This window comes from Dermacentor silvarum, chromosome 2 (assembly GCF_013339745.2).
Source record: "Dermacentor silvarum isolate Dsil-2018 chromosome 2, BIME_Dsil_1.4, whole genome shotgun sequence".
Taxonomy (NCBI): domain Eukaryota; kingdom Metazoa; phylum Arthropoda; class Arachnida; order Ixodida; family Ixodidae; genus Dermacentor; species Dermacentor silvarum.
The window spans coordinates 59,907,097-59,917,196 of record NC_051155.1 but is presented as its reverse complement, the minus strand read 5'-3'; the positions used below and the strand labels follow the sequence as shown (position 1 = coordinate 59,917,196).

The 10,100-nt window shown below is 46.6% G+C and overlaps 1 protein-coding gene across 1 annotated transcript; it reads right to left on the bottom strand.

Annotated features, from left to right (window-relative positions):
• Positions 1-6,070: 6,070 nt before the first annotated feature.
• LOC119440951 (uncharacterized) lies at positions 6,071-8,616 on the bottom strand. The gene is made up of 4 exons (XM_049661359.1): positions 8,475-8,616; positions 7,319-7,401; positions 6,755-6,835; positions 6,071-6,246 (listed from the first exon to the last, which is right to left on the bottom strand). The coding sequence occupies exons 1-4, from the start codon at positions 8,510-8,512 to the stop codon at positions 6,110-6,112; spliced, it is 339 nt and encodes a 112-aa protein (XP_049517316.1). The 5' UTR covers positions 8,513-8,616; the 3' UTR covers positions 6,071-6,109.
• Positions 8,617-10,100: the final 1,484 nt, after the last annotated feature.

Here is a 10,100-nt window from a genome sequence, read left to right as displayed (position 1 = left end):
CGAGTAGACCAGCTCAGTAACTATAATTGTGATATCTGCCACAGGCAACATTATGAATTTTGAAAAGACCCGCCGGGGTGGCGCAGTCAGCTAAGGCGTTGCGCTGCTGAGCACGAGGTCGCGGGATCGAATCCCGGCCCGGCGCCGCATTTCGATGGAGGTGAAATGCAAAAACGCCCGTGTGCTTGCGTTGTAGTGCACGTAAAGAACCCCAGGTGGTCAAAATCAATCTGGAGCCTCCACTACGGCTGTGCCTTCATAATCAGAACTGATTTTGGCACGTAAAACCCCAGAAAAAAGAAGGACGTTTCGAAGGTATCGTTATCTTTATTTTGGAGAAGTGAATCCGCTAATGTCAGGCTAAGGGCCATTACGTCATGCGAAATAGAAGGCAAAGGGAGAGGGGAGTCATAAAATAAAGGTGAAGCCGGAAAGAAGTCCAGAAAAGAGCGTTGGTACGGGACACCTGTATACAGGGCTGAATGTCCGGTAATCGTTTAGGGTGCAAGTTTACACGACGAAAATGGCGGCGCCGCGTCCAATGAACACCCGGAAAGGTCCAGAGTTCTGGGACGATGTGAGCTACTATTCTTGCTTTTCAATGTTAAAAAAATAAAGAAAGAAGACTTGTATTGGTAAAATGGAGTTTGGACTGTGAAAATTTGTTAGTAGCCGAAAAAGGCACCGCATATACGAACTCTCGCTGGTAATCCCAGTACTTCTCGCCCTCTCAGAAGAAAAATTGCAGTTTTCTTGTCTTTCGTTGACATTTTCTAGTCGTTCTCAGCATGTTTCTTCGAGAGCGCATGGCCTATAATAACACACTTTTACTGCATATTGATCAGCTGTTTTTGCTCATAAAAGGACATTTACACTAATTCGCTGACCTTCGATGCGCCGGGTGCATGCGCGTGCGCATGCGTGATGTCGTCTCGCGTAGTTGCATAGGCGTCCGTTGACAGTGTTGACCCTACGGTAGAACTTGTTGCTGGGCGAATTGGTTGAGATCTGAGGAATACATTGTTGCGCTAACAGGAAACGGAGACTTGGAAAGAAAAGTAGGAAACGATAGGTCGAGCGCCGATCGACCTATCGCGCTCCACCTATCGTTTGCCACTTTTCTTTCTAAGTCGTTGTTTCTTGTTAGCGCAACAATGTATTCCACAGACCCGACGGGGACCGCGGCACTTGCGAACGCAAGAGCCACGAGGTCGTCCTTTTGAAATACAAGTGTGCACAGCATAATGTTTTGCTCTATGTCTTTGCGTCTTGAGTGACGGCATACGTTAACGTCGGACGAGGCATGGCTCCTGAACTTTATCGAAGTGTCTTTGTTTTTCACTCACTACGGATGCAGAGTTCCTGTTCGTGACCTGTTGGTGACGTTCGTGCCCAAATGCATTTATTATATTGCTGAAATAGGTGCAGCTTATATTTATTCCGAAATTCGACAATGAAAAAGCCTGCTAAGCCTAAAAGGTGGCCCAGACACCTTGACTGTACTGCATCTCACTGGTAGTTTGCAGCATCACCGAAGGTACGAGGCGTACACAGGTAATACCCTTACGCAGCAGAATGTAGTTCCTGGCATAATTGTCTCATTATTGGCGGTGCTATAAAATTTTATTTTTGCTTAGTACATGACACGTTACTGCGATACGGGACATGTTGCACGTGCGCGTCGTGTACCGTGAATTACTGGGGTGGTCAGCAGACAACGCGGTACGGATGAACACACCTCGAGGGGCATTCGGCCTTCATATTTCTCGATGGGCATAGATGAAATGATTCGGATAACTTTTACTTTGTCCGTTGTAGGGATGCTACAGGAAAGTATTTGCTCTACAAAAACATGTGGTCTGGATGACGTTCCGGCAGCACTCATTAGAAACTGTTCTTGGATTTTTGTCGTCTTTTTCAAAAAAAGTCGCAGTTTCGCCCGAAAAGTGAACTGCGGAATACGCAGTTGCTGCGAGATTACAACGCCGCCCCCCTCCCTCCCCACCCCCAGAACCTAGCGCGCGACGGAAGATGGCACGTTTCGTTCCCGCTTTCCTCCCTTGCGCGCGCGAGATTTAGCCGCAATCGTCGGCTCCCCTCGCACGCTTTCTTTCTCACATACTGCATATGGCGCGCGGCGACGGTGTTATCGCCCTTGGACTTTATACGGAACATAACGGTGACGGCGACGCCGACGGCAAAAGCGCGCCTGCAGTGTGCATATTATTACTATCGCAATGATATGTTGCAATTAGAGTGCGGTACTTTGTTGCGTCCCGATTCGGCAGAGCGCATTCTTTGGTTGTTTCCATCGAGGCAGCCCCTTTCATCAGTGTCGCCCAAACGGCGACAGTGCCCGACACCGATGGTGACGGGCAAACAAGTGCCCCAAATGGGCAGTGCGCATCCTTTGGGTGCTGCCCCCGATGCCACCCCTTTCATCAGCGGCCGCCTACCTGGCGACGCGGCCCGACACCCGCTGTGACGCGATGACAAAGAAGCTCACTTAGAAGTGACCACAACTGCCACCCTTCGTGGAAGTGCGAACCAGCACGAAGGTCTCTCTCCCGACCCTGGCAAGATGAACGCCACGGAGAGCAAGAAACCAAGTCGACGACTTCGTGGAAGGAGTGTGAATCCCCTGTTTCGAGATTGACTCGACCTTGCTTCGAAGGTTGGACATCGGAGGTGGAGTTCTGGGGACAATACGACCCCTCTGATTGGCCGCATCAAGGCCATCTAATTCCCTTGTGTAGGGAACTATATATATGGGGAAGATGACTGTTTTATAAGCGGACACTTTGGTGCAGTGGTGTGTCCTGACGTGTTCTTATGTGTACCGAGACATGTAGTGAGGCTGACAGTCAAAGTGCTCCTACATGGAGTGGGCTTTCATATTTGGAGCCACTGTAAATATGTCGAATAAATCACTCTTTCTTTCGCTTCTACTCCCGGACGTACTCATCCCTGTGGCTGAAGGATCACTGGCCCAAACGCTACCCCAAGTCCCAACAAACTGGTGGCAGCGGTGGGATGAACCCTTCGGCCAATGCCAGCCGCCACCACCTGGTTCGCGAGCAACTGGATGGCAGCAGCAAGATGCAGCCTGCAGCAACGCCAGTCGCCGGCAAGTCGTTCGTGAGCGACTGGATGACAGCGGCAAGATGGAGCCTGCAACCAAAGCCAATCGCCGACAACTGGTTCGCGAGCGGCTGGATGAACGCAGCGCATCGTGACTGCACGGTACAGGGTGAGTGCCTGGCTTTGCGCTTGAGTCATCGGATCTTTTAGTCTAGTCTTTCTAAAAACAGATAGAGCGCGTACAACTGCCCATTTTGATACAGTGGTTGTTGCGCATCTCAGTGGAAGCAGCTTTCAGCATAGATCTGAACTAGCTACTAAAGCCAGACCTCGTACCCCTATGTGGGAAGGACGTAGAGACCTACCAGAATTCTAATCAATTAAAGGCGATTTGGCACACTTATCCAGGGAGTACGTCGCGAAGGTAGCTCTTGCAGAACTCCGAAGTGACACGGATTCGCTAGATAAGAGAACCAGTGTAGAGTCCAATTCGTCAGAAAACTGCGGTAAAGCACAATGTAGGCAGGGCAGTGCAGTTGTGGACAGCTCCCAGGTATACGAGTTACCTTGCGCAAATGAAAATAGCTGCATTGTCCCTAAGTGTTTCAAGCTCTCCACCAGTCGAGGTAGCATTGAGAGGAAAGATTTACCCGCAAATTATTCAGACTGTGCAGTTGAGACGTAAAGCGTGACCGACGATATAAGCGCCGGTCAGCACGAGGTGCCAGCGGAAGGCTCGAAAATGAGCACTAGAAAACGTGCTAGGATGAAGCGGCGTCGCTCAGTCAGGAATGCGGCGGAGAGAGCAACGCGGCTGAATAAAGGCGCTAAACCCAGTGGGGAGCGCAGTCAAAGAGTTTGAATCGCGCGTTTGTTTCTTGGAATGTGTTTCCAGACAGAGCGAGTCCGAACTACCGTAGGTGGAAACAACACTTTGTTTGTTTCTTTATTTTTACTGTTTGGTTAAGGGTTTTGTTATCTGTGAGACTAGAGATCGTTTTGATTAGCACAGATCGAGCAATTTTTTTATTCGTTTATCTTAGAAACTCAGCAATATTCCGAAGGAGATGGTGTGCGCGCGCATAAATTTTTGTGAAAATTTTTTTCGACGTGTGGTTCTTTTTTGGGCCGATAGGTTTCTTTTTTTGTGTGTGAGATACGCTTGCAGCGTCAAGTCCAGGTTATTTGTTTAAATACTGTAGTGGCGCGCTTGAGTATCAGTTCACTTTTCGGTAGTGTTCGCGAGATTTTCTTTGAAAGTAAAACTCCGTCGTCGATTCGTCTTGCTTTCAGTATTCTCTGCAGCGAAACGTATTCGAATATGGAAGTCCAACTAACTCCTCTGCATGATTGAAATGATGTATTATAGGAGCTAAGTCCTCCTAAATAAAAGCTATTGATTGCGGAATCAGAGAAAACACAGAAAGTATTGCCTTCGGTGTGTGCGAAATAGAGCGATATTCCACTTATACTTCTTTTCCCATATTCCAATTCTTTATGAGAATGCGTACTTAGCCTGCCGATTGTTGGCCAACAATTGCCAATTACAATTTGTTCGGAAGCTTTAGATAAACAGTACATCGTAATTTCTAGTGGGAACAGGACTACTGCGAAGTTGCAATGACACGATTGTGGTTAAAAGTTCGTGAAATGCACTATAGATAATAAAGAGTGCCTCTGAGTGTATGATTTAATATGATATTCTACCTGGTGGCTCGGTAGACACTTCGCAAAATTCGCGGTTAATATTACTGACAGGCTCGTGCAGGCAGTCTTCAATATTTTCATGGTGCAAACAAAATTGACACTGCAGGCTGCAGCAGAGGCCTCGCTGTTATAGAAAGCGTAAAAAGTAGCCAGAACTGCCCCCCCCCCCCCCTTTACTTTGCATCTGCAGCTCGATGAGGCCTCGCAATAAACAAATAGAGAGTGGGATGTGGAAGAGAGAAATATAATTGAAAGGCATAAAAATTACCTCAGAATTGGGCCCGGTTGGCTACACTGCACTGTGGCAAGGGGTAAGGGGATGAGAGAGAAAGCATGCAAGAATGCAAGAGAAAACAACAGTTTATGAGTCGCCGATGTATTTCAAGTGTCAGGGCTGCGTCCAGTAAAGGACAGAAAAGTACAGACTGTTCGTGATCCCGCTTCATGGGCCACATTTATTGGACAATATCTTCTGCATGTGTGTAAAAGTTTGTGTTGCTGAATTAATCTCCCGCACCTTGGAAAACATCGTTTCCTGGCAGTCTTCTCATAAATATGAGGTCCCCAAGGTTTGACATAGATAAATGTCTGTACGTACGGTGTAGCAGGTGATGAACCTGTCAACTCTGCTTGCATCCGCGCACAAATAACCTTTTCTGACAAACTCTCCGACCATCTGCGGAACATTTACTTGTTTAATTTGTAAACATTTCACTTAGTGAATGCTTACTACAATTTATATAGCCTATAAAACTACAATTCTTACTTTTTGTAGTTATCTAGTACCTTGCCATAGCTATCAATGCTTCACTTTTCGGATGAAGTTGCGCCTTTTTTAAATCTCACTGATACTTTATACGTAACTTCACGGGGAAGGTGACGGCAAAAATTTTCCTGGTGTCCTTATATAATTGGTATCAGTATATATGTGTACAGTCGAGCGCCTTTCTAACGAAGTGCTCGGGGCCAGCGAAATCATTCGTTATACATGTCACTTCGTTGTAAAGGTCGCGCACCTCGCACTGCTCACAACAAAACCGGGACAGAATTATTCCTTCGTTACACAGGTCATTTGGTTGTAGAGGCGCTCGACTATATATAGGCTACTACTTGTGCAGTGAGCAAAATAAAGCCTTTTACGGCATTGGTGGTCAGATATCTGGTTGCTATACATGCGTTTCCGGCAGTATAGTTGTGCAATTATAAGAGAAAGAGAGAGAGAACCCCACGCACTTTGGCGCATTTCATTCGATGTTTACTGTGTTACTCGTAACGTTTTTTTGTTGTTGTGGAGTTGTGAAAATCCCAGTTCATTTTCAATTCAATTCAAAATGCACTTCTTCCACATGTACACCACGTGTCTATTGCCTGGCGCTAACAACTCGTATAAGAACGAGCAAAGTGAAGGCGCCTTTCTGTTTGTCTTCAGGTATTTCGAGTCCACCCAAACTTGATAGCCTGAAAAAGGAGCAATATGTACAGGGTTGTTTATCGTTGAAAGCCGGGATATTCGCCAAGAAGAAAAGCTAATGTTCCTCCTTTGTGTCCACTGATTCGTTTGTTACATGCTCAACTTGCTCAGCACAATAGTTGCCACTTCAGTGGTAGGTAAGTTGAATAGAATTTCCAAAGAGCATACAGACTGTGTTCAATTCAGTAATTAAAGTCGCGCGATATGTGGCTGATCTTAGGGAGTGAAATAGTGCGTTAAGAAACCGCATTTGCCGACCGCACAACTCAGAAAATGGTTGATGGAGTATACGCGCGTTGCAATAATTAAAACACAGTCAATTGGCACAATAATAAAGAAAACGTGGCAAGCCGCTTAATTAGTGTTTGAAATATCCTGGTACCATGATAGTTGCAATATACTTTGACACTAGCATAAGTATTCTCATTGCTACAGAGAATTTTCCAGCTAACAGCTGCAATCGTTATTTAGGTCCTTTCAGGAATAGAGACGTACCCAACATTGAGCTCCAAAAGAGAATGCAGTGCTCGTAGTCAGTGTATATAACCTGAAAGACTTCATTATGCACTTGTCCCCCTGGAAAGTAACACATATGCACTTCAGAGTAAAGAAAAATAAACGTGGTGTAACAAAAGAAAAAGTAGGTATTTATCCTATCGCAAACAAAATGGCGATGTTGCGCAGTTATTCATAAAGGTAGGTGATCGTGTGCATCATACTTCAGTATGACGTGTGCTTTACTTCACATTATTCGCACGCACGCACGCACGCACGCACGCACGCACGCACGCACGCACGCACGCACGCACGCGCAGACATGTAATTGGGCACATTGAATTGGGCATCTTTTTTCCATGATCGAGGACATACAACGTTCTTCTAGAAGCTTTACATACGCTGGGACATCATAGTAAAGCCACCTTTCAGCACAAATTACGAAATCATAGTATTGTTCAACACTACACATATTACTCGGTGCATTAAAGAAAGTGGTAAAATCAATGCAGTATTTACATTATCTGCTTGCATATTTAACGTTAACCTTTCAAGATACCCTACCATGATCAATACCGACGCTGAATTCGTTATTATGCAGATAAGCTTCATCTGTTTTGTTCAGTTGTACTGACGTGATATTCCACCTGTAAAATTAACAGGTAAAGACATATTGTTCATTACCGCTTGTCTCATATGTGGAACGGGGTGAAGAGGTATACGGATGAAGTTATGTTGATGTGAACGTCGTTGCATCGCTCTTAATTACGCATGTGCACAAATCGCTTGAGCGTTTCAGACGCGCGGTTAACGTATCAGTGCATTATTCGATAGACCCTTTGCATAGTGCCGACAACCCTGAGCCTAAATTGGGCTCCTGTCGCCACCGTGAAAGATAGACGGGCTGACTATAGGCCAGGACGCGCGTAGAATGTTTGTGGCCCGCGCGTGCTCCGCTCCAGGTCACATGGAGTTAGCTGTGTGTTCTGACATATGCAAAGTGTGTTCGCCGCATAACAAGGCCCTGGAACGCAAGCTTGGTGCCCCGCACCGGAAAGGGATAGGTTGAATATCTTAGCATGCCGCCGCGCTTATAGAACCACGAAGATGTCATTTACTATTACAAGACAAAAGCGGCTACAGGTAGAGGTCTTGACTACATGCAGCTACAACTTTTGTAGAGTCTTACGTCACTCAGGATATTGTCACGTAGTAGTGATGGTGAATAATACAGCAGAAAAAACTGCGAATAACGAAACTAACTTTTTATTGGGCGAACTTGTGCCCAAAAAAGCAAGTTACACTCAAAGCCCAGCGGTAGCGGCGAACGCGGTCGGCGATCGCCGAAATCTGACCAGCGGGTCAAGCACGTCGGCTTTTTACATCAGTCATCGAAGGTTCCAGAGTAATCGCTGGTGCCCGCGTGTCTTCCAGAAAGTACTACACAATTCGCCTCGCGCATACAGTCAGATTACACAAGGTTCGGCGACAACAGACAGTGGAAAAAAACATCGATAACATTCGAGAAACTACCAATGCATGCAGGCGCGTCCTGCGCTGAGCGATAACATTTGTTAACCGGTGAAAAGCGGTCACCCGAGAAAGATAAACAAATACACGTGTCTAATGGAAGACCACTTAAATTAGCAAAGCAAACCAAGAGGCGCGGCAGTATTATTCCGCTTAGACAATAAGCTGCATAAATTAGCTTAATGCTTACCGTAGCTCATTTTTATGCCGGTAGCCGTACACGTACATAGGCACGTGTTCGGTTGTTGAAAATTGGGCTTTTGCAACACGTAGGCAAGGATATTTGAAACGAACCGTATTATTCTGTGAATGGTATAGAAGGAAGAAGGTCGTCGTCGTTGCTTCTTGCATAAGCTGTAACAAAAAAAAAACAATAGACTACTCTATTGCCCACCATTGCAGGAATGTTCGACCATAGCAATCAATGAGAGCGCATGAAATGACAACAACCCATATTTGCATAGCGCTTTGTATGTCTCTCCTTTGTCACGCCAATTGCTTTACGCGTTGCTTATATTTGAAAAATGACCGACTGGGCCGAATTGGCGCTCCGGAATCAATTATCATTTTACAGTGTAAGCTGTTATGGGCTCATTCCAATAGCCGTTTCGGTTCGCGATGGTGTCCGCCGACGGCGAATGTAACTGCTATCGCTAGAAATGTGAAGAAAGCACCCGGTTCCCGCCGGGATCGAACCCGCGCCCGCTGCGTGGGAGCCATATACTCTACCACTCAGCCACGCAAGCGCTTGCTATTGGGCGCCGGAAAAATGCCCTTTAAAGCAGGCGCAGACGATCCGAGCCTCAGCCAGTAGGGTGGCGCCATCTAGTTAAGGCGCCTGCAAACGCATCGTGCGCAGGCACCGACGACGAGATGCCACTGAGACGAGGCGCGCAGCAAAAAAAAAAAAAAAAAAAAAAAAAAAAGAAAAAAAAAACGCGATCCCCAGCTTTTGCGAGTATGGTGGCGCTATCTACTTAGGATGTCTGCAAACGCTGCGTGCCCGACATGTAAGTTGAAGTTGTAAGGCTTGATCGGGCTCAGCAGACTGCTCTGCAAAGAGTATTACAAACCGCAGCTCGCCGTAGACGCCGGGCGGACAGTTCCGATCGTTCTCGTCAAAACGAGGCGAACAGACTGCCGCAAGGATCCTGCTGTGCGTGGTTCCCAAATTGGAGCTACTCTTCAGCCGCTTTATTAGCTTACGCTGTGACTCTGCTGCGTGTGCTGCGCAGGCCTGTGACTTATTTTTATTTTATTTTCTGGACGTAGAAAATTGGCAAGGTTGGCTACGTTAGACCCGGCTCCCAAAATTATTTGCACACTCTTGCCACACGTAGCCCGTACAGCAAAATTAGTGAAATAGAGGCTGACAACTACGTCACTGTAGCTGGAAGCTACAGAGGAAGGCCATACACGTCGCTCTGAAACAAAGCTTCTCAGCTGAAGGAGAAATATACGGGCACCACCGGCGCCTTTCTGCGGCCCACGCTCCACAAAGTGGGCTATCCGAGAAGACAGCGGATGGAAGGGCAAGAGCGAGTCAACCGTCAACTCAAACCGAAAGTGTTCTGCTGAAGTCCGAAATGTTGAAGTAGCCTTGTGAAAACGAAATGCGACGTCCATCTAAAATACAACCAATATGCAGACAGAGGTGAATGTCAGGTTTCCAATTCACGAATTTGCCTCCTGCCAATCAATGTCCTGAGGTGTCCTACGGCTACTGCATGGACATCTCTTACATCTAATATACGAGTCCTTGATAAAAAAGAGATACGCCATTTTTCCCCTTCCGCAATATTTAGCACGAAATATC

Excerpts from the sequence above, each read along its gene's own strand:
- LOC119440951 (XM_049661359.1), bottom strand. The coding sequence starts at position 8,512 with ATGTACGTGTACGGCTACCGGCATAAAAATGAGCTACG. Across the intron at positions 7,402-8,474 it reads CGGCATAAAAATGAGCTACG|GTGGAATATCACGTCAGTAC; the intron begins GTAAGCATTAAG and ends TTAATTTTACAG. Across the intron at positions 6,836-7,318 it reads CAGCGTCGGTATTGATCATG|GGGGACAAGTGCATAATGAA; the intron begins GTAGGGTATCTT and ends GTTACTTTCCAG.